Below are 25426 nucleotides of genomic sequence, written 5' to 3'. Positions count from 1 at the left end.
GTACGACACCTAGTCAAATTCCTCGTACGTGTGAACCTACCTGGCAATAAACCCTTCTTTCTGATTTCTGATTGACTACATTGCTTACAAATCTGTTAATCACACACAATTACAAATAAATTGTCAACAAAAGCTTAGATCCCCTAAAATGTAATTATTTCCCAAAAGTTGCGCAACATTAATATTTAGATTTGTGTGTGTGTGACGCATGTGTGTATCTGTGTGTGTGTGATGTAAATCATGAACATTACATTACATGGCATGGTACAGGAGTAGAGATTGCTGTGACAACATCAATTACTGAGAGTTTTATTTGCATGTAGCTTTAATAACAATTATTGAAATTGTAAAACTGTATTGTAAAACACATATCGCTAAACTTAATAAAAATGAACTGGAACCGATCCTTGACGCTGAATTTATACTATTACAGCAGATTTTATTGCAATATTTACATTTGTTCCCTGTGTGTGAGTGTGGGTATGCTAATTAGATACATGCCCTGTGGACAGCTGGATTTAGATGACTCATTCCTGCAACACATCTTCAACTGGTGTCTGTGTGAGGTCCAACTGCATTATCTCAGTGGTCTTTCTATTAAAGATGTTCAGAATAATGACACAACATCAAATTCACACTTAGTCTCATTATTACACTTAATGTTTAGATACATTTAGGTTGTTATTTTACTTCTTATTTTTCTGGATGATTCTTGTTTTAGTGAATGGTTGTACTTGTATTCATTTGACTATTTAAAAGATGGATTTTGGTGTTCTTTTTGTAAAACCGAAAGAAAGAATAGCGCTGCAGTCAAATGTTTGTCAGACATGCTTCCTCTCTTGCATGAAATTGAGTTTTAACAGGCGTTCTCCTGCGACGCCCAGCCTCACTTATAAGCGCTACGACCAGGCTGCAATATAAACATGAGAAATGTGTGATGATGCGCGTGTAAGCAGTGATGTTGATGAAAGTGTCCTGATCGGCAAACATCAGCCAACACACACTTGCTTTTTGTGCAATGTCATCAAAGGATTGGCCCATTTCACAAAAAACGATTTGAGAGCACCGCTCACACACAGGTCGCAAATGGTGGCCGCGCCGCGTTTCAGAAAAGATTGTTTCTCTCAAATTGCAGACACATTTGCGAGTCCTGCAGGGCTCTCACCTGCTCATGAGCTGCAAGTATGGCAGTTGTTTTCACGATTGAAAGAGGTCAAAATTAGCAGGAGGAAATGATCTCATGTTGTAAATTGCAGCTTGCACATGTGGTAAAAATGGGGCCCTCGCTCAACTTTTGACACAATGCAATGTCATTCTGAAAGGTTCTGCGTCGGTCAGTCGTAGCGTGAAAGTTTCATGCAAACGGGGTAATTCTACTCTACCCTTTTTGTCAAGACGGGTGAAGATTATTGCTGTGGAATTTCCAGTTGTAAAAAAGTATTTTTTAACCTGGGTCTTGTGTCCGATTTAAACTAAAGTCATTTAAAACAGGTGTGATTTCTCTTACTGCCCTTTCTCAGCATGGGTTCCTGCATCCTAATGATCTTTGTTAAAGTGCTGTTGCTCATTTTTGATAAAAGTCAGTCGCAGTGACCTTAACTGTGTAACCAACATTATCTATATTCCCTGCAGCATCCAGATGAAGTGCTGTTGTTCTCAGCTGGAGTGCACCCTCTCCTTGCCTTCTCTGTTTCCTGACTAATTTGGCAGGGAAGAGCATGTCCGCTCGAAACGACATGACACTACTGACCTAAACCAGTAGCAGAGATTTTCCTCGCTTCCTTCTCTCTGTTCCCACACCATGTTCAACTCCACATTGTAACAAGTGTCCCTTTTTGGGCATATGAGCTATAACAGCAGAAAACGTGCTTAAAAATAATTTGGTTCTTCCATGAAAACAATAATGGTCAAACATTTTTTCTCCTCAATAATTTGAGGAAAAGCCTTTGAGGACCATTGTATCATTTCTAACATTAAGTATCCTGAGGCTTGTCAATTATTTTGGCAAGATACCACCCTTGTACAGTGTGCTTTATAGGCCAGATGTGCTTTGGCTCACAGCACCTTCACCTCTTGCTGATGAGTACCTAAAGGAAATATATTCAGTCTGGAAGCAGTGCTCGATGTAGTAAATCTTAGACGCGCTGTATCAGCAGCATCCTGCTGAGAAGCAGACCTATCACACAAGCTTCTGTACCCTCCAGGCAACCTCAAGCTCCTGAGACTGACCACTACACCCTGAAGGCTAAAAGACTGATGTCAGGGTTTTAGAGGTTGGGGCCTGATATGTCTAAGTGAAAACTCAAACTCTGACCTTTGCTCATTCCCATCCTTACAAACTACACTTCAGTGCCAGCTCAGCAATGGACAATAGGACTGTATTGACTGTGGGACAATTTGTCAACTGTTGTACAGTAAAATGTGAGCCTGTTTGTAGGTCTCTCAATAGACATCTATGATGAGCGTTGTAGAAATGTTAATGGGAATGTCATTGATACTGAAACAAGAGTAAAGAAAATATAAGATGGTCTGGTATGCTAACATTATCTCTTGTCTGTTTAGTGTTCACCACATTGAAATGGGACGCACTCTGCGGCCATTACATTACCACTGCTCTGAAGCTTCCCTCAGAGTCCAACCCCTCCCCCAAGCCACCTCCACTGCCCCCACCCCATTCCCTACTTCCTTTCATTTCATATTGCATTGTCAACCCAGTCTTCCAACTACTGGAAGCATCTTCTTACTTAAATGCCTCTAGAAGTCTTTTCCCTATTACCATGCCTTCCACCACGAAGCCTTAATTTAGCTTCGGCTCCTCTTTGCACTCCCTAATGGACTTGGCCCGGTTCTTCTTTTGTCTTCCTTTAGTACCATGAAATTCACCTTCAGGAGAGGAAGCCATCCTTCCTGATGCTTCTTTACATTTTGTGAATATAGTTAGATGATTCTACCATCTCTTTTCATTTTCACTTCTGCTTTCTTTCGGGCTTTATATAGTTTGCATTGTTTCCTCGGCACACTGTATTGACAGTAGTGTCACACTGAAGAGAAATCTTTCAGAGCAGTGAAGAAGAGCAATGAAGCATGTAATCATTTTGAATAGATCCACTGCATCATATTTGACCTTAATTCTTGTTTCCTGTTAAAACAAAGAAATAGCCTTTTGGCACTTCTGTCACAATTTGTAGCATATGCTTCCCACTGGAACTTATATTAAGGACACATTTGTAAGCATGTCAACATAACAGCATGTAGTCAGACAACGACATTGAAAACAAAACGTTTCTATTTTAAGTTGAGACACGCCTCTTAAAAATAAAACACAGAATTGGTAGTTGAATGGTTTAAAATGGTCTGTTTACATTAAGTGCTGGAGGTAGTGTGACGTACAGGACAGCAACATGTCTGAGGAAGGAGTGGCAATATACAGCATATCCTTTGAGAGATGAGAGCAGGGTTTACCACGACTCACTGTGCCAGACTCAAAGGTTTTTTGGTGAAATATCATTCTCTAACCTCTAAAACCATTTAAGTAGTTGTTGTTGCCTAAACTTTAACAGACCAAATGTTTTTTGGGCATGGTGAACATCTATTTATAATGTTCACCAAGTTGTTATTTGTTGCTTAAACTCATCAATGGAATGCTTCTAAAAACATTTGTGCAATAAATTAACATGGATCTACTCAAGTTGTGTCCATCAGAGGTTACAGATGGTTTCAAACAGACAGGGTAAGGAGTCACTAGCAGGGATGTGAATATCCTGAGAGCAAATTTGATAGTCTTTTTCTGAATTGTTGATGTGCATCTAATAGTTAAATGGGACAGTGGTGTATCCCAGCAAGCGTCCATCCATGATAAATCAAGACTCCCCCACTGACCATGTGTGTTGTCTTTTAGACACCAGTGCTTTCCCGCCCACCCCTTGTTTTGTTGAACAGCATCCTGGCCACACTACACTTTTTTTTACAATTTTTCTTTTTGTATTTACTATTTACTTGCACTATTTTTTTCTGTTTTATTGTGTGTGTTGCACTGTTGGAGGAGCCTGTGACCTAAGATTGTCATCGTCATAACTACACTGTAGCCATGTTCGTATGACCAATAAAAGCCTTGAATCTTGAACCTTGAACCTTGAACCACCATCAAGCGAATTTCTTTTTTTTTCTTGTGGTATCATAATGGTCTTCTTATAGCTCCCCTCTAGAGATGTAAAATATGTCTCAGTAATGACCATCGATTAAATTGAATATAGTTTTGTGTCTGTTAAGAATTTTTCACAAATGAAAGTTGAATTACTTTTTCTAACTTTTTTTTAATGACATCTACTCCTTTTCCCTCATTGAAAAATCCAAAATGTTTAAATATGCAAACATTTGTTTTTGTTTCAGTCATTGAAATGCTGGAACACAAGAGGTCACCTACTCCACTGAAAAGTAAATTCTCAGTGTTTATGCACAGTAGGATTCATGTTTCCACATCACGTTTATGCAAGTTGAATACTGGACCAGGATTGGAATTAAAAACTGTTTTGATTACACATCATTTTATTGTCCTGTACTCGTGTTGGTTGAAGGTGAACTCACAGAAAAACCAAACAGCCATCTAGTGTTAAATTACACATTTGTCTTGATGCATAGTGAATGTATTTGAGTAGAGGACTTTGATATTGCATCAGTCAGTTTGCCAAAGCTTCTCTGTGGCATAACTAATAGAAGGGAATAATAATGTCAGATTCTTTTAAATAAAAATGCAGAAATACAGTCCTCTCAGATTTTTAAATACCAGCACAGTTGTGATAATAGTGATTTAACTAATCAAAGGAGGCTTTCACACAACGTCACCCCTTTGCCCCTGTTTTCAACCCCAAACTAACATGCTGGAGGGTGGGAAACATTAATTTGATTATCATGAACTACAGAGCACTGAAGGGAGTCTGTAGTCTGTGCTGATCTAAGGATGTGTATCCGAGAGCCACAATGCTTAGTCAACAGAGTTATTTGGTATGTGGATTTGGTAGTTGAATCTTTTCATACAGTTTTAGGTTTGAAATCCATATGCTGTAGTGTAAGCCAGTTATGCTGATGTATGTTGAAAATGCATAATGGCATCTATATTTTAGCACACTCGGCACCCTTGTGATTTATGAAAGTGTTATAATGCACATTAACATGAACCACTGACATTGTTATAGTCAAACACACAAAACTACTGATATATTTATATTCAGGATTTATTCTTAACAGTCACCATAATGCACCTGCAAATTGGACTCATGATGTTGCTCAAAGAAAATGTGCTTGTTTAAGTCTGCATTCAGTTTGATATGAAAAGGAATCTTTTCCTTTCTTGCAGAAGAAATGTGGCTCAGTAAATCTCCAACCTGCAAGACAAAAACAGACAGTTTGGCTGGGGGGTGGGGGTGGAGAGTGATGACTCATGCACAGAGTAGAGGTCCCTCCCTTTCCATTTCTTTCTGTGTCCAATCAGTTCTTTCTCATCTGTCACTCATTGCCTCCGAATCAGATCCCAACAATGCTTTTCCATGCCCTGTTAAATCACTTTATTCACAAAGTGTTAGAACTTACAAAGCAAATATAAATGCTAAATTCACATTTTGACACATAGATTATTGCATGATGATGTGATTACCTTGCTGTGCAGATGATAATCTTCCGCATTTAGGATGTTTGGGTCATGCAGTGGCCCCACATTCAACTTAATCACACGTAGACACCTTTTATAATGCTCCAGAATAGATTTTAAAGTTGCTATTGAATGCACATTAAATTACGTTTGAATTTTAACAGAAAAAAGTGTTAATATTTCTCTTAAAAGCTAGATGAAGTCATTCTTTTTTAAATGCAATTACTTTCAGATTACTTTTTCAGAATGCTAGCAGCCTATAAAGCAGCAGAAAGACTAATCGTTGCCTTGGATTGCCCACGTACAGTAAATATTGAGTTATTGGCTCATAGTTTCAGAGAAGATACAAATGCCTGCTATCCCTGTTTCTCCAGGGATCTCCTCAACACCACCGTGGTGTAAGAGCCAATCTCAGGACTCTTTGAAGTGGGCGGATGCTTGACATGGGCTTTATGAGCTTTATGTAGAGGATGACAGGGACTGGGGTTTCCCTTTTCGCAGTCAGGTTTTCATGAAAAATAAAACGAAATGTAACCATAGAGCAAAGGCCGAGCTGGCATGAATTATCTAAAAGTGTTGGTTAGAAAAAGGTAAATAAAGAAAAATAAGTAAAAGTAAGGACATTTGAGGAGAGTTAGGATGTTATATGAGAAAGTGAGGGGGGTTACATACTGTATTACAATGTTAAAACAATCTTCATAATATATCAGCAGCTGAACATGGAGTTTTAAATATATACACTTTAAAACCATGAATCCAAAAGTAAAGGCTCCAGAAAGCTAACACCTTATGTGTTACCGTAGAAAAGCAAAAAAGCTTTACTTTTCAAAGTTATCCACGACTAGTACAGTGCTTGTTTTGGCGTTTTGGGATACTGAGCGTGGGTAGTCTGTAAGCTCAACATTGACAAGGTTGTTGTCACCTTCACTGACTCAGCTCAGATTTTTATGATGCACGATCGCTCCAAAGTTGAGCAACACATCATGTAAGCAGGAAGCAGCTAGGGAGCGACCAGTGTTTTTGATGGCCTGTCTTCATGTCCCTCTTCATGCTACAATCAAGCTGCACAATCAAGTCCAATAGTTTTAGAGGCAATCACTCCAGTAAGATAAATAACCACCTAACCATTCATTAAATTAGGAGTCACTAGAGCTTCTTGCTCAACAGCTTACTTCAGTGACCGTGACCCTAAGTTAAAGTTATACATAATCAGTGCTCTAAATTCTGGACTCATTCAACTAACATTTTAGTTGGTAACACCAGCAGGTCATTTGAGTGTAACTCAGCTGCTTCTGCAGTCCAAACCACTAATGTATGATTTTACAACGAGTTCACCCTCAACATGACAAACATTTCACCTCTACTGGTTTCTAGGACATAGGTTGATGTCTGTGTGTAACTTTTTGTTGACATGCAGCGAAGGTGAGGTGATTTTTCTGTTGTGGGACATTTGAGGACTTAATACTAAATACTTATTTTGCAATGAAAACTTTTTAAACTTAGTTTACGTTAGTAAAATTAGCTTCCAAATATATACAAAGCACAGTAAAAGTACCTTAGCAAAATGGCTGATAGGTAGCATAATGTAGATAATATTATTGTTTTATAATGTACATATCATTTCATTTATTACCATTGATAAAAGTGGAGCTAGTTTGAATTACTTTTAATCTTGCTTTTCAGCTTAATCTATGAGAAGTAAATGTGTACATTATTTAATTATTTTTTATTTATTAGTTTATTCCACTCGTGGCAATTATTATAAAACAAAACATGTACACTTTACACAGTTTTTAGCCGATGATGGAAAGGAGCAAGGAGAAGAACATCTTATTTTACCTGCCCATTATTATACTTTTGTAACAATAACCAAGATATGTAAAGTAACTACTAGTAACGAAAAGTATCAAATGAATGTTGAGTAGTAAAAAGTACAATATTGGAATCTGAGTGAAGTAGAACTATAAAGTACATTTCTTGGGCATGTGCCAGAATATTTACACACAGCACAACACTTACCCAAATGTAATGTGAAGGGGACGTTGCCTTTGCTAATGAAAAACAATGTACCACGCCCCTCTAATACATGGTAAACCTGTTTAGCCCAGCTGAGTAAGAGCAGATTTAAATAGTTAAAGACATTTTGTGCATCTGCAGTTGACTTCTCTTATTTATTCTCTGCACAGAAAGAGAAACTTAAAATAATGTTTCTACATGAGACTCAATGACAAATATCCTCTCACAGCTGCCCCATCCCTGACTGTCCCAGGATCAGCACCCTGGACAGAGATTGTGGCACGCATAAGAACAAATAGTTAGAAATGATCCACCTGAAACAAAAGTTTGTTATGTTGAACCTTTACCACAGTTGATCCTCATATTTTTTTTCAGGTTCATTTAGTGATCAATTTACTGAAGTCTGGTTGTCAACTAGGAGCCTCCAGACAGATACAGTCGCAATGACCAGAGCCCCTGCACATGCCACTATTACATTAAAGAAAAAGTGGGTCAATCTATTCTTTTTGTTACATTTGCATGCCCTATTTTTCTCAGTGACCAGCACATCAGCACCATAAGGATGCAGTGCATGCATATTCAGTTTCTACCTGACTAAGCATGCACTATTTGCTTATGCATCAGAAGATCCCTTACAGTAAATACAAAGATGTTAGCTTTGATATAATCAAGCTGTGGGATAGCCCATAATTAGCATCAGAGTGCTGTATGATAGGTAAAGAGCTTGAGGTGACTTTTCAATATCTTTATATTCTGCAGTTGCTCATCATAATACTGATTGTGGATTTCTTATTCCTCGCCATTTATATTAATTGCAAACAAAGGACTAGCTTTAGAGCCGTTAGCTTGAAAGTAGCATTAGATTTCCTTTCTTTGTCTAAACAGGACATTTTATTATCTGTTATGGTTTACATACTGGCAGTGTCCTGTCTTACCTCTAAGTTTACTATTTCACAAGCTGTGTTTGGGATGTGTTTTTTATAGAACCAAGAATAAACTGAATTGACTGACTGTTGATTTATTTCTTATCAAACAATTACTTTGTGCAGCAAAGGCAGAACCAAACAGTATGTTACTGATGTAATGTCATATATTATATCAACAATATGTATTTACTTCACAACACAGTTAACAATCTGCTTTATTAACCCTTATTGCTCTTTCCTGAGCTTAAATCATGGTGACACCAAAAGGAACATAAAGACACTTAACCATGCCTACGTGATTCATAGCAGCCTGAAGTTTGCTATATATGGTGTTGGGAGACACTGTGACAAACAGACTAGCCAGCTTCCTGAAATTGTTTAGATAGTTTTCCAGAATGTCCTCTGCCTTGTGCTACTCTGAGAGCACACACTTCTGTAGACCAATAGCCTATGTCCTGTTGCAGCCAATCCAAAAAAGGGAAGTCTCTAGTTAAAAGTCAAAACACTGGCCAGTAGACTCAAAATAGCCCAGAGTTTTCTTTTAGGATTTCTCTCGTAAGACTGTGGAGAAAGTCCAACATTTAGCAGCTGAGGATACTGTTTACAGAAGTTATTGACATCGAAACTTTGTTGTTGGGGATTACTCTTCCCTTTCAGTGTCCATGGCTGCCATTAAAAGCTGCTCAGTGCTATTTGACTGTGTCTGTGTGGATATGGCTGTGCAGGATTTGACACACATTTCGTCGGTCTATGGCTCTTACGCCGTTCTCTTTCCCAGTCAAGCGTTTTCCTCAGGGGAAGATGCTTGACTTACAGTTGCAGCTTGCTGTTGCTTTCTTCACACAATCATGTCAGCTTTTATGATGAGGTATACTGAGATTGATGCTGACAATTAAAAAAAAAAAAGAAAGTATGAAACTGTGATAATAGAATAATAATGGTGGTCCCAACTGGGAGTTCCTTTGATTGCTTCTCACAATGGCATTTCATTCTAAGTGGAATACTTTTTTTTTTAATAGGGAGAACGAAATAATCATTTGAAGACATCCCTTTGGGTCTGGTATTATCTCGGGAGCATGAATCGTTAAATGATTAATTAGTTGCAACTGTAGTTAAGTGTGAACTTCTCAGCTATGCATGTGAACATGTCAATAGGTTTTTACATAGTTACCCTGTGTGAAGCATCATGCCTTCTTCCGGTTTTGTATGATCCTGAGCAGTGTTAGCTTTATTAAAGTGTACTAACATCATGACTTACTTCTTTTAATGTGAACTCTGACACATTAAGGTGACATTGAGCTCACTTGTACCTTAAAATATACCAACATTCCAATAAATACTTTTATAAATGACAAAGTCAGCATAGGACACTTAAACAAATACTAATATGCTTTTTAAGTCTCTAATAAATGTTCTATTGGACTCTAAAAAAGTTTCGAAGTGCCTCCGATAGGGTTTGCTGATTCTCACTCTTCGTTTGACCTACAAACTTCAGATGAGTGTATTAAGAAGCTAACGCTTTCTTCTTTCTGCGTGTAGATGTGTCTTGTCTTGACTAGCTCAAATACCTCCTCAAGTGCCTTTTATTTAAACGTGTGCCAAAAGAGTGCAAACGGCACTGAATAGATGAGGAATGAAAGTATTTGTCGTAACTCTGCAGCATTCCTCTGACAAAAGAGAGATTATCTTAACATACAGAGAGGCATTTGGAAGCAGCCCTCTGGCAACGAGTTTTGTCAACATTTCTGCACCCCTGTATAACTTGTTCACTCACTCATCGCTCAATCTCTCTTTCTTACTCTCAGACACACAGGGAGTATATTTTAGTAGACTTTACGTTTATGTAGGGGAGGCAAAAGGCCGCATCTCAGACATTACTGGTCACCACCAACATAATCTCTTGACAGCGTAATTGCGGGAAGCTTTCATGCCTTTGGAGTTCGTCTGCTCTCACTGGCCATCTGTCTGTGCCCCCACCTCCACCCACTACTTGCTGGTCTAATATATACAACTCGCATCACATTCATTTAAACAAGTAGGTGGAGGAAAAATACATGTACTGTAAACCCCTTTCTTAGAAAAATTAAAAAACAACATGTGGAGATAAGATGCAGAGTAACATATATTATGATGCTGTCATAAGGGGTTTCAAAAGTAATATTAATGTATTATAATCTTAATATAGTTTGAGCACAGCAGCCGTTTTGAATGTGAGATTTATGTCAAGTGCACAAAGGCAACGACACACTTCACTTTCTGCAGTGGATTAAACCACCATTTTTCCCATTATCATAACCTCGTCTATCCATACCATGCTCTCGTGCGGCCAAGCAGCAAAAAAATTGGGCGCACTTGTATCTCACCATGAACTTTGTGTGACAGAGAAAGAAATGCAAACCGGTTACCTCCACTCTTGCCATGGCAACGGACGCGACAAGAAAAGCGATCCTGTACCTGTGTATCTGTCTCCCTAATGGTCTGTGTGTTGGTGTAACAAGATCTGTAAAAACTCCCCTCAATGACATTTTAGATCCCCCACTGTAACTGACCTGGGCTGGGGAGTCACAAGTAGGATTTAGGTGAGTACTCAGCCTTCTCTCAGGTTCCTCTTCCCCTTTTCCTAATGAATTCAACCATAAGAAGACTTGAGAAGGGGCCTCTTTTTCCACATGGCCAGGATATTATTTACTGTTGTACGAACTGTATTACGTTTGCTTATGTTCATTATCAAACATCATACTTTTCCCACTTCACAAATGCTAGTCAAACCTTTTTTACAGAGGATGATCTTTCCCATGTTTTTAATTTAAAATACCAAATGGGAGTCTATAATGTTTTTTCATTTTTTCTTTAAGGGGGTAAAGCTCTCATTAAGAATGCTGTGGGGTGGCTGCTGAAGTGTCCTGCATTAGAGCACCTTGCAGCTTCACTGTCGGACTGCACCACTCGGACCACTCCTAACTCTCCTATTCCCTCTGCTGGGAAAGGCAGATATTACACAGCCCAAACACAGCACAAAACACAGACTACACTAATTACTTTACTTTAAGTAGCATCGCTGCACATAGGGACTCAGATGACCCATGTTGTGTTCAGGCTCAATTTCAATCTGCTGCTTCCTCTATGCAGGCTTGGTCTAGGTGAGAGCCTCGCTGACACCCCTCTGTATGAAATATCAATGTGAATGACTCACTCCCAAGTTTGGTGTCAATCATCATCGCAAATGCCAAACCCATTATCACCAACTCTTTTCAAGAAGTTGTTTGTCCATCAGGTGGCAGAAGCAGCAGGGTTTTTAGGAAAGAGGGAAGGTTTTCACAACAGCATTCAAAAGCTTGTTCTCCCTCAGGGTGAGGGAGCTAGATTTTCAATTTACCTTATAAATGACCTTGTAAACATCCAATTTTCCATTTTTGGTTTCAAACACTTAATTTCAAAGCGTGGTTTGTTTGGTGGGTGTATGTGTGTGAGTAAGTAAAAGGGAGGAAACTTGGATTAAACCTCATAAAGATGGATATTGTCTGAGCTTAGAGCAGCAGCAGTGATACAAATATGAATACATGTCGTACAGTATTTATATCTTCAACCATTTGCCTCGAAGAATATTGAGCATCAGTTGTCTGTCCTTTCGTTTGCACCAGTGGAACAAGCAGGCTTTACCTTTTGTTATTTTGGCCAAAGCTTTCCCAAGATTTAAAGAAATATTGTTTTGACAAGTGCAGCACACTCCAGTAGAGGACCAGTTTGTCTCCTGGTTGCTTGTGTCGACTGTTTCGATAAACGCCAGCCTACTTTGCTGTTTGTGTTTCTGTTTTCCTTTCCTTTTTTGTATTGAATAGCACAACAGGCAAGTTCATTATGCGTGTGACTCATCCCACTAGCCCACACCCCCTCCCCATCTGCTGCTGTGCGCTGGAAAGGAGAGGGAACCGCCATTGATCACTTCTTCCCTCACACATGCACGCACACACCCCACCTTCAACGTCACTATCGATCGACATGTTTAATGTTTTTGTGGGAAATAGCTGGCATTTCCTTTTCTGTCATTTTCACATGTGTTCCTTACCATTTGCTGACATTATAACACATCACATAGCAGGCATTTAAGAAATAAAAAGTAAAGCATAATCCAAAGAATTGTTTTGAACAATCTCAGAGTGTTCAGTCAGTGATAGGCAGTGGCATTCAGGAAATATATTAAATAATTATGTCTGGACAGGAGATGTTTGCGTGTTTGTTGTGTAAATCCATGGAAAGGCTGAGTTTACAGCTGCCTGACTAACAGCAAAGCTGCTCTGGAAGGTGGTTGGCAGGTATTGGACATTTCCTTTATGAAGCCCACTCCCTCCCTACCTCTTATTATCTTTTTAACAAATGCTTTAAACTTACCTCAGATATCCAATGGTATTTTTAGGATAATTTCCATATTTATTTGGAGTAACAAAATCGTTCCTCAAAAAGATGTTTACCAAAATAAAATGTTGTTCTTCTTCTTCTGCTTTGTTTGAAAGAGTAGAGACCTAGTAGAACTATTATTGAAAAAGTTTGAAATTCATGTTTTTTTTATTACCAACAGGTTTCTGTCATTGAAACATTTAAACTTGAATCAAACACTGGCCATATTTGTTCATTCTTTAATGCCAGATTTGGAAGAAATGCAATTTTTTTCATTTCTCATGGTTTTCAGTAAAAACTATACACATATTTATGATGTAGCATACATGCTATTCATCACTATAGCTAAATGTAGAAACACATGCTGCAAAAGCCTCAACACAGGGACAAATTAGCATTGCAGGAACAATATTGTCTGTATTGCTTTTGCAATGGTGGCAAAGAGCTGTGTCTTGGAGAAAGAGTGCAAACAAAGAGTGTGGAATTATTGCTAAATAAACAATGGACTGGTTGAAGAGAGAGAGAGTTAATTGACATTTTAGGCATTATTAATTGCTGGGCATCTGTTGCAAGAGTTTAGTTTGCACTTGTTGATAGAATCACCAGACTGACAGTGAAGGGACCTTGTGCCAGAACCAGACAGTTGTCTTTATACAACACTGACTTAAGATTACTTTTTGATGGACAAATAATATGTGATTGAGTCCCTTTTAAATGTTTGCTTTTCTGTAATCAACCAGAGCAGCATGTTAAAAAAGTTAGGAAAAAATAAAGGTTTTTTTTACATGTAGGAACAGTTAGGCCAAAAGTCGTCATAGTCATGCGAATGATGTGAAAGAAAAGACTCCCCACTGATTTGTTTTCTCAAGTGGATATTAATAATGGTTTAGTAGGCCGACACAAATTATTGTTGCGTCGAAAAAACAAAGTAAACTGTCGACATTTGCCAGAGCCTGCGAGAAATTATAGCTATTTAAATAATCATCAAACAAAGGCTGACGTCACGTTTATCTGTTTCAACAAGCTCGCACCAACTTTTCACACTTTTTATATTACAACTCAGATCAAGGCAATTAAGTAACAGTCTATTTATGAAAATATTTATTTATGTCATTTTACTTGAAACTGTTATGTTCATTTTGCACTTAGATTCTTAATTAAATGGAAAAATACTCATAGCTTTTTATGAATCAAAGATTTAATTTACAAAGTAGTATAAATAGACTTTACATTATGGTTATTTCATATAGAATATGTACATGTTTGACCAGAGAGCATGCTATATCATGATATATACTGTATCATTATCAAGATATGAGATTACCTATATTGTAATAGAACATTTTGGCCATATTGTCCAGCCATAATTTATACTTAAATAATGAGCATCACTCCTTTTATTTTTGGGGATGTCTGCTTTAAACGTACAGGCTTACCTGGAATCATGAATACAAATCCGTTTTTGATTTTTGACAAAGTCAGATTCACTACTGTAAACTAAACACTGAAAGAAAAGTATCAACATTGTGACGATAGGGTGATGATGATTAATTGTTCATACGGAGTCCTGGTGTGAATGTGTTGTTTTCTTGCTTTCTCGCCTGTAGGTGGTTCTAGACATGACATTTGGTGGTGGTGGTCACACCAAAGCAATTCTGAATTTGGTCCCTGAAGTCACAGTCCTGGCCTTAGACCGAGATCCTACAGCCATTTCTCTGGCTCAGCAATTGGCCAAGGAATACTGGTAAGTAATTTATTAAAGAACATCATGTAGAATGAGACAAATGTACAATAGATGTGTATTGCCGCAGCTGACAGCTTGACCATTTTGATCACAGTGTCTGGTTTGTGGCCATTATTTCTTAAAACATACTATATGATGTAAATGTTGCTGTTCTGTCTGTATTTCTCACTTTTTCCCTGAGCCCGATAAAATACTGCTCGCCAAGATACAGCCCCTGAGTTTCACCATCCAATCAAATCCTTTTCTCCTTCTTAACTTAAAGCTTTTCTCCCCCCACGCAAAGCTGGTGGGCCCGGCATGTCATTTGTCAGAGTAAGGGCCCACGCCTGCAGTGTGAAGGAGATGCTGCCTCCCACGGAGGATCTATAAGATACGAGGGGGGGGCGGGAAGTAGAGAGAAGCCCAGAGAAGTTAAAAAAGTGTCAAGAGAGAAAAAAAGAAAAAGAAAACAATGAAAACACGAGAGTGAGAGAACAGGGAGACACGAGGACACGTTGCCAGTGTGAGAGGGAGTGTGTGTGAGCATGAGCAACGCGCGGGAGGATGAAAATGAGATGTTCCTAAGACCATGGCGTGGGAAGGAATCCTTTTACGTAGATTCTGGGGAAACCTCTCTCAAGGGACTCTGCCAGAGAAATGTGCCTGTGAGCAGGGAATGACAATTAAGAGAAAGAGAGAATGAGAACACTGTATTCTGTCAGCAGCAATAAACCCCTGCTGTAAACTCTTCCACGCCCACTCGTGATACAAGTTGAGAGAAGCTAGAGAAATCTAGCAATTAACCAATATTATTGGAAGCCTGAGTAAAAGACCCTGGCAGCATACGCAGTGCATCCTCACAACAGGGTTAGAGGATTTTCTCTCTCGCCTGTACTGCTGTTTCTTGAGGGAAGTATAACCTCACTGCAAGCTGTTGAATGTTGGTGTGAATCTGAACCCAGTTTAACAGTACAGAAAGAATAATTTTACCTCGAATGTTTTTTTAAAAGCATTAGCTTATGAAACTAAATCTCTGATCCCTGAATGATATTCAACCATGCCTTAAATGGGATTTGTCTCCTGCATGTTGAGCCTCAGTCAGCCTATTCTCTGCTTTTCACCATTCCTGTTGTTGCTATGACTTCCCTGCGCTTGAAGCTACGCAGGAGTTATGCCCACAATAAATGTTACGAATCAGAAAAAGCACTAAGCATTATTCTAATGTCAGGCAAACATTGGATTTACACCTGTTCCATGTTGTCACACACAGACTGAAATCACATTTTATTTAAAATGAACTGCACTTTGTTGATTTCAAACCAATTTAAAAGTTATTTATTTAGCTCTTGCGATCGCATTCACATTTTCTGTAACCATTTGTCATGGATGGAGCTAGATAGCTTGTTGTTGGGCAGATTTTGTTTGAGGTACAGTTGATACATGAAATGCAATCAAGGCAGTGCAGTTGCAGTAACAGATTATGCATTCAAAGGCTTTTCTGGGACAGTTTGTGAAACAAAGTAATTTGCAACTCAAGTTAACATGGTGGGAACTAATTTATGTGAGGTAACCGGTGGGTGCTATAACAGGTCATAAGCCGCTAACCGTCTGCTCCACCTTTTATTTTTGTAATAGCCTGGAGCCGGAAGCCACCCACATTAAGCTTCACTACCGATCTTCAGAAACCAATAGGCAACGTGACGAGACAATGTCCATATTTTGTATGTATTGTATTATTTATTTGTATTAAGTCTATGGTTTTGTTTACCAAAAAGAAAATCCAACCATGAGTCATTGTCTTTACATTGTTCAGTATATTGCAGTCAGCTTTTCTCTTGACTCTAATAAGAGGATAAATAACATGAATCATTCATCACAGACAACATCCCGGAAAGTGTACATTTTCAAAGTTGTCAACTGTCCTCATCTGTGACACAACATCTCCTAACTGTTCGGAAACAAGCTTTTGAATGAGGACATGAAGATGAGAAAATGTGGAGGAACAGCAGGGAAGCATTTAACAGTTATTGATGACATTTCAAAGAAACACCGGCAAGGCCACCAACAAGTAAACAGCCGTTTAATTACTTTTACTCAGTCAAGTGAGGTAGCATACATTTACATGTAAATGTTAAACAAACACACACTTTTAAAGGCTATTCTGTGTGTGTCTTTCTTGATGTTTGTAGCCTCCTTCTTCTTTTATCTTGTCTGGACTGTAGATATTTTCATCACTGCTCCCCTGCTGAAAGCAATCAATCAGCATCTTGTCTTAAAGGAACTGAGCAGGTCAACTCAAGGGAATATTTCAGGCTTGATTTGTGAATAGGGTGCATCTTGTCTGCTGAAAAGGTTCCTGATGTCCTCATTGAGTGTACTCTTATTCCAAATGGGCAAGAAAAAGGAAATATTTAGTGAAAGGAGGACATACTAAAGAATAGCCAAATGTGTTGCTTTGTGCAAAGTACGTATTGTCTTATTCAGCTTTATGGTTTATTAATGACCTTAGAAAACCAGATAACCTTTATAACATAATTTTCCAGTTTATTTGGATACAATTTAAAACTGGTTTGACAAAATGTGTATCTATGTGTCTGTGTTTTGAGTAGACCGTAACAAAATCTATCATAATAATATTTTGGATTATTGATTCCTACTGGATTATGACACCTTTTCAGCGCACAGCTTTTAAGAACATGAAGATATCTTGATCATGATTCAAACTGAGCAAAGTGCATTTTAGGAGGAGTTGCAGTTGTTAGTAGAAAGGAAAGAGACACTTAGATTTAATTCCACATGGGGCAGTGCAAAACACATTTATGTCGAGGCTTTGCTGTATAAATATACTTAATAAACATTTAGAGAATAAGGCAAAGACTTGAGGGATCTGACTGCCAGAGGCTGAGCTGGACACACACATACAGTTCACGTCTGTACAGTCTGTGTATTATCTCTTTGGGGCAAAATGGTAACGAAAGCTGACTACTGCTAAAATGACATGAGGCCAAATTCCTGTCACTTTGTGTCTGACTTAAAAGCACATTCACAGATAGATAATAATCTAACTGTAATCACCTTTTCTGATATTCAATTATAAGGCAAAGCATTGAACATTTAAAAAGAATATGCTGAGAATTGGAAATGTCTGATGGACTTAAACTTTTAGTTTTATCTGGCACATGGTTTCTTCACTTATAGAAGATGCTACAGCGCAAATGGGAATATACCCTTGTATCATTAGCACTGGCTCTTAATCTTTGTCACTGCCATTTCACATATCCTGTTATACAATCTGCAAAGCTTTGGATTGTCTCTGTGTGATCTTCCCGTTTTTGGAAGATCACATTCAGTGTTAGGTTGATCTAGCGAGATGCAAGAATAACAAAAAACTTGCATGATGTCAATGTTGTGGGGTGCTACAACTATAAATAGATCTCTTAAGCAATTATGAGCCCACACTTGGACCTCAGCACATACACCACTGAAACTTGTCCTCTTTAATAATATAAGACCTTACATAAGACATTTATATCTCCAACTCTGTGTCTAAGCCACATAAAGAAGTTAATAATTTAGAAATGTTATGTAACTGTTTTGCATATTTTTAAATCCTTCAGTGGCTTACAAAAACGTGTCGGTGAAAAAGTCACAGTGTCTAGAGAAAGGTATGTACATCACCTGGGTGTGGGCGGACACAAAGACCACACTATTTTAATTTCCATTATTAAAAAGCAGAAGTAAATTGTTTAAAACATACCATAATAACAGGCCTTTCTTAAGCATGATAGAGCTTTCATTATGTTTTTGTAGCTAGTTCTTACGAGACTCCAACTGTGTATGGGAAATCAATTATAGATATAACATTTTATTGTGTTTTAAAATGATTTGTACAAATGTAATAAAAGACAGATTTCCCCTTAGTATTAGAATGTAACAATTGGCATAGACTCCTCCCATAGCTGCCTTCTGTGTGGTCCCACACAGGCTACACTCTTGCCTAACTCACTGCTCTCAGACATCAATCTTCTTTTGTTATTCACCACAAAAATGTTTTTTAAATGTTCACAGATTATGTTCTCTAGATCAGCTTTCATTCTTTCTATTCCACAACATAAATAACATTAAGAATTCCGCAATAGTTGTATAAGCCTCGACTTCTGCAACACTCATTGGGGAGCTTGTGGCTGGACCAGCAGTGCTGCCTACCAGTCAGTACAGCTCCGTCCCCTTTCTCCTCTTCCCTGTTGCCCTTCATACAGATGAGCCCCTTGTTAGCTGCTAGCTATCAATGCTATGTATGGAAATCGACATTATAAGAAGTGGCTATGTTGACCATTAATTTACCATCTACCATTGTGCCCATCTTTTAGTGTATCAGTACCAATCTTTTACTCAAAATGTCATGTAATAAACCTACAAGTACCTGTAATCATTCAAAAGTATATATTCGTAGGTACGTAGTGCAACAAAGTGTGTTTTCCATAGTCTCTCAGTGGAGCTGTTGGTGATAATCACACCATATGACAGCAGTTTCTGTGTGTTAGCAACTAGCTTTTATTTTCATCCGCACAACACTGCTTGACCTTCAGTAATAAAGACGTCAACAACAATTCAGGTTTGCTAAGATTTTCAACACACAATGAGCTTAAAAAGTTTCTCAACTTTCACCAATTAGACAGTTTATACCCTGAATAACCAACAAAAATGGAAATTGGAGTAGGTGGGTAGAGTGCTTTTGAGGAGGCAGTAACAGAAAGGGTTTGCGCAGGTGATGGGAGAGAACAACAAAGCCTTTACTATAGATTTTTCAACAAATCAATCACTGTGCAGGAAAGTGAATAACAACAGCAAAGCAATGGAAGGCCCTGGCAGCGTGGGTGAGATGCTCCCTTGCCATCTTGTCTTCAGTGGGTTTTGAAATAGAGGACCTGCCAATTTGTGTTCTTTCCTTGCATACCCCTAGTTAATCTTAAGAGTCATTGTTGTGTACATAAATGTATTAAAATGTCTGGGAATCAATAACAGTATCTTTATTTTATCCATACCTTTGATGCCGCTTATACTCATTGATGCTGCTTATTGGTATCAATACAGTACTTCAAGCAATAATTACAATTACTTTCTTGTGGTATAGCAAAATCAACTTGAATAAAACGAAACACCGTCTAGTAATGAAAGTCCCATCCAAGTTACTTCCAACCCCCTTCTTTTGGCGCCATTGCTCAGAAAATCACCATCTTTAAATTCTGCCTTCATTCTCATCTCATCTACACATCTGAAAAGTTTTGTGATGCCGAACCAGGCCGGGGTAAAGTGTGCTCCTTCTTCACTTCCCAACCCCCCTACTTCTGACGCTTTTGCTTGGGTTTTCATTGAATTTAGGCATTTATTTTCTTCACACCTCTCACATTTAGGAAGTGCATCTTCTACTGGTATTATGCTTTGCAATGACAAAAACAAGCCTATCTGTCTGTGGACAGATTTCGGTCCGTCCATCAAACCTTCTCCAGATGGAGGTTCATGTGTTGTTCTCAATCTATGTGCACAGGTTGCTAGATACTTTAAAGATGGGCGAGACAGCAGATTGAATTAGCTAATTAAATATGCATTGCATAAATGTAAGAGCATCACCATAGCCAACCAGTACTATCTTATGTTGACTAAAGCTATCACGTTTTGTCAAAACACTTGTCACACAATAAGCTTTAGCTCTCTACCTTAAAGTTTCATCCGATAACGATGGTTATCCTGATACAAGGTTTTTGATTTGAGCGTTTGATAATTGTTTTTAGTGAAGTGGACATGCTGCAAATGTTGGGTTCAATGTTACCCTTCTCTTCCGTTCATTTATTCCTGTCCACATGTTAATACAGTCTGCAGAATGTAAACAGAACTACAACTTAGTCTTGTTTCTTCATTAATTATGAAGCCCTAGACCAGGGGTGCCCAATACGTCCGGTCGATCGCAAAGGTAGTGTGGGTAGATCGCATGGCATTGAAAAAAAAAAAAGTTAGCCTATCATCCATCCTTACTATGGCATTTGCCACTTGATTGACGTACAGGTAAGCCAGTCTGAGATCTCATCTTTTCTAACACGCAGTTCACCACGCATGCGCGGTCAACCGCGCCAGCTGCAAATCACCGGCGAGCTGATTACCTAGTAGTTAGCCTTCCAATTTATACAATTCTACTAAAGAAAGGGTATAAAATTGACGTAATGACCAAAAATGTACTGAGTTGTATTGTGCCATACGGGTTCATGCAGTTATGCAAGGTACACCAACATAAGGTATACTCAGTATATATATATAAATACATATATGTTTAGCATTTTTAATATAGGTAGATCATTTTGACTTGGTCATTTTAAAAGTAGCTCCCAAGCTGAAAAAGTGTGGGCACCCTTGCCCTAGACATGAAGAAAAGCTTTTGTTGACAGTAGGAATGACTCAGGATACAAGTCTTCACTTAAGTCTTTTGGTGAGTTCTTGACAAAGATATCAGGAACTCCCATGATGAGGTCTTTACATTTCCTTCATCTTTTAAATCCGGTCCATGTTAACCTCATACTGAATACACATTATATGGAGAACTAAATGAGGAAGGTGTCATCAATGTAAGCTGCTTAGCATTTGCGGTCAGGTATGTGATATACAAAATGAGTTGTTTGTCATTTAGAAATGACAATAACATATTTTTGGTCACTTTATTTTCAAGAAAAATACCTTCACTAGCAGGGATGGGTAGAGCAGGCTGCAGAAGACCTTTGGCTCCTTATATGGAGATGCTAGCTCCTGTTGCTCTCTTCTGCCATCATCTTTGTTCACACAATGTTGAAGGTCACATGAAAAATGCATGAATGTGGCTTGAGGATGCATGACGAAGTGACTGTGTACATAGCTTCTTGCTGTCGGTAACAAGGAAGGATCTAAAAAAGACTCTTAGTGGGAACTCCAAGGAAATACCTGAGCCTGTTTTGGGTTCACATTAAATTGTATACATCACAGGGTCTCTGCTAGAAATGCTTAAAATGACCTTGACTTGCTGGTTGTTGACTTTGGATGTTTGTTTTTATTTATGACCAATTTGAACATGAAAATACAGTTAATATTTGCCATTAACTGAAGAGGGGACTCATTTACCATTCCCATCTAGTAGCAATCTGTCTCTTCCCATCACTTACATATTAAACCAGTCGGTAAAATCCCCAGTTAAGTGTATAAGATTGTGAAACACTCTCCCTGTATTATCACAGAAAGGGAGCCACTGTATTATCAACTCCATTACTCCTGTCTTCATCAAGGAATAACTCAGCAAGACTAAATCTTGTTACACAAGTCTTTGTATCATAATTGGGGCTTAATATCTTTTTATTTTTTATATTAAATGATGGAACATAATCCAATACCGCTTTAGACTCATTTCCCTGCTCCACATTGTAAACAATTTTAAAGGAATTTTCTAGTTATGAGTTGACATTGAAATCATAAACAGCTAAACTATCTTTTTACAACACAATCCCTAAACTTTACTTAAACTATTTTACTATAATCATTTAAAAATAAAAAGCTATCCAACCAGTTAAACCAAGCAATACAAATGTATTTTCCCTTATTCTGCTGTTTAAATATCACTGCAGAAATGTAACATTTATTTTCCATTGCATTTAAATTAAGCCAGTGTTTTGACAGCAGCCATAAGCATTGATATACAAATGTCTAATCATGCTTTTTTCCCCATATCCTTTCTGCAGTGGTCGTGTGAAACCATTGATTGGCAGATTTAGCGAGCTTGAAGCCCTGTTGTCTGACATGAACATTGAGCCAGGCAGCGTGGATGCTGTCCTGTTGGATGCTGGCTGCTCCTCCATGCAGATGGACGTGGCGCAGAGAGGCTTCTCCCTCAGCAAGGATGGGCCCCTGGATATGAGAATGGATTGTGAGAGGTAATATATTTACAAAATACAGTAATTGTATCAGGCTGATGGATCTCAATTTAATTAACAATACAGCATTAACAAAACTGGATACAAATAACTCTAGACTTCATTTTTAGAATAAATAATGTTGGGTTCTGCCGGAAAATCTGAATTAATGGTGGCTTGAAAATGCGTCAGCAGTAATTCGAGCAGTAATGTCAGTAAAGCAGCTTATAAAAAAGGGACGTTGCAAAAATGTCCACTACATTTTTCAATAAAATGTAATATGTGAAAAGCAAAATAAATAATATGAATATTAAAATGACAAAACTATTAATTTTGATTAAACGATAGGCTTTCCATTTTCCGTTTGACAGAAGTTTCTCGTAAATATCCTTAACCATGACCACAATCTTTTCCTTCCTTCTTTAGATAGATAGATAGATCGTACTTTATTGATCCCAAATTGGGAAATTGTTTTTGTTACAGCAGCATAAAAGGCATTTTACAATAAAACAAAATATACAAGAATAGAAATAAAATAAAATAAAATATAAAATAAAATATAAAATATACATGTCAAAATACAAAATAGAAAATATACATACAGATATTATATATATATATATATATATATACAAATATACAAATATATATATATTCAAAATATATGGAATTATGGAGTATTAAATATGAAACAGATTATGTGTGAGTAAAATGTACAAGGTGGTTTTATTTCTAGAGAAACTATGGAGCAGAGAGTTCTCTTCCAGCCAGAGGTGATTTGTTGTACAGTGTTATTGCAGTGGGCAGGAATGTTTTCCAGTATCTGTCCTTGAGACAGGGGAGCTGCAGCAGTCTGTTGGAGAAGGAGCTCCGTTGACTGTCCAGCTGTAGGTGGAGAGGATGGGTGGGGTTATCCATGATGGACAACAGCCTGTTCAGTGTCCTCCTCTCCACCACAGCTTCAAAGGGTTCCAGCTTGATGCCGATGACTGACCCAGCTTTCCTGATCAGTTTATTGATCCTGCAGGTGTCACCGGCTCTGATGCTGCCCCCCCAGCAGACCGCAGCACTGAAAATATAATCTTTAATGATTATGAACAAGTATGATTGGGTTTTTGTCATAGTGCGTAGCAATTCAATGGTTCAATACACTTTAATTTTGAAACGGATAGTTTCGCCAGGCTTTATACGCATATTCCAATAATCCTAATCCTAAATTTCATTTTTATTTAAATTATTGTCGAAGGTTGATTTATCATACTGTATGTATGTATGTATGTATGTATGTATGTATGTATGTATGTATGTATGTATGTATGTAATGTATAGATACATATACAGTGTATATGTACATATTTATGCAGGTATATTGATAGACATATATGTGTAATTATATTTTTATGAAAATGTTTAGTTTATTGAATGTTTCTCATAAATATATATGAATCACTTCACAAGGTCAGCGTAATGTGCAGATCTACCAGCTAAGATAACCTCATTAAAAGCTATTGCACAGGCTGCATCTCTCTTTTCATCCCCTCACAATCATTCTATTCATAACTGTCAGCCATAAATGTTTTCAGCTGTATCTCAGAGTTGTCAGAATTCGCCGCTGTCAGCAAGGACGTGACGTCAAGCAGCTTAATTGGGCTTCTCTTTGTGCGTAGGTACCCCGACATGCCCTGCGCTGCTGACGTTGTGAATACCTTAGATCAACAGGCTCTCGCATCCATCCTCACTGCATATGGGGAAGAAAGACAAGCCAGGAAAATAGCTTCAGCTATTGTTGAGGCACGCCGAGTCAACCCCATCACCCGGACACAGCAGCTGGCCAGCGTGGTGGCAGGTAGACACAATCCTGATTAATTATCCTCAGCATTCTGGAGGCTGCGATGAGAAAATAAAACACAAGTGAAGTTAGTAAGGCTGTCTCCAAATTACGAGGACTGTGACCTCAGTCGTCATCTTCTCTTCTGCCTCTGTTTTTGGTGCCTTTCTTCCCCACCTTCCTTTGACAGAGCTAAGACAAAGCCACAGCCGAGACAGAATGTGGCTAAGGCCTTGAAAACAAACAATATCTCACACACAGAAACCAATCCCTCTCTTCTTCCCCATTGTTCTTTGCTTTGTTTTTGTTCCCTTCTTTTCCACTATTTCTCGACTCACAAATATGCACACACACCTGACACAAAGGCAAACCCCCACGTATGCTCACACACATGACACACTCGTGCATTAAGAAAGGATAACATTGTTTGTCTTCAATGATTGTTTTTTATAGCAGTATGCCTCCACATTCAAGCTGCTGAACGAGTGAGATGTCGCTTCAGTACTTATTGCACGGAGCAGTATGTGCGTCAGTGTCACCCTGGGAAAACAGGTGTGAGTAAGAGCAGCTGCTTGATCTTTTTGAAGAGCAAAGCGAGTCACTAGCAATGTTTATTTGAAACAATCCAAGAGGTTTTGATTTAAGACATTTCCAGAGGGATCTATGAACAATTGTGACAGCGATGCTGGCAGAAAGACATTTAAGTCACATGGAAAATTGGAGGATTGGAGGAAGCCACTTGGGGGCCTGGTGGCATTGAGACATCAGAAAAGAAAGGTCTTTTGGTCACATTTCTCCTACTGTACTTTTTACAGTTAAGGTTACCAGTAAGCCATCATTATATAGAAAACATTTCATATTGAATTTTGTAAATGAAAATAACAAATACTGCAGCAAATAATGTTTATTTGAACCTAAAATAGCTTGTATCAGCATCCAACAGGTGGATTTGTTATTTGATTCATTATT

General features: G+C 38.2%; 1 protein-coding gene across 1 annotated transcript in view; it reads left to right on the top strand.

Moving 5' to 3' along the window:
• The window catches only part of mettl15 (methyltransferase like 15), a 43594-nt gene that overhangs the window by 7032 nt on the left and 11136 nt on the right, over positions 1 to 25426 (top strand). Inside the window, exons 3-5 of the mRNA XM_034116989.1 lie at positions 14589 to 14725; positions 22459 to 22650; positions 24297 to 24475. Of these exons, the coding sequence (XP_033972880.1) occupies positions 14589 to 14725; positions 22459 to 22650; positions 24297 to 24475 (508 nt within the window). The remainder of the gene's footprint in view (positions 1 to 14588; positions 14726 to 22458; positions 22651 to 24296; positions 24476 to 25426) is intronic.

Source organism: Trematomus bernacchii, unplaced genomic scaffold (genome assembly GCF_902827165.1).
Source record: "Trematomus bernacchii unplaced genomic scaffold, fTreBer1.1, whole genome shotgun sequence".
Classification (NCBI taxonomy): domain Eukaryota; kingdom Metazoa; phylum Chordata; class Actinopteri; order Perciformes; family Nototheniidae; genus Trematomus; species Trematomus bernacchii.
The sequence above is the reverse complement of the archived record's forward strand: the minus strand, read 5'-3'. Positions and strand labels throughout refer to the sequence as shown.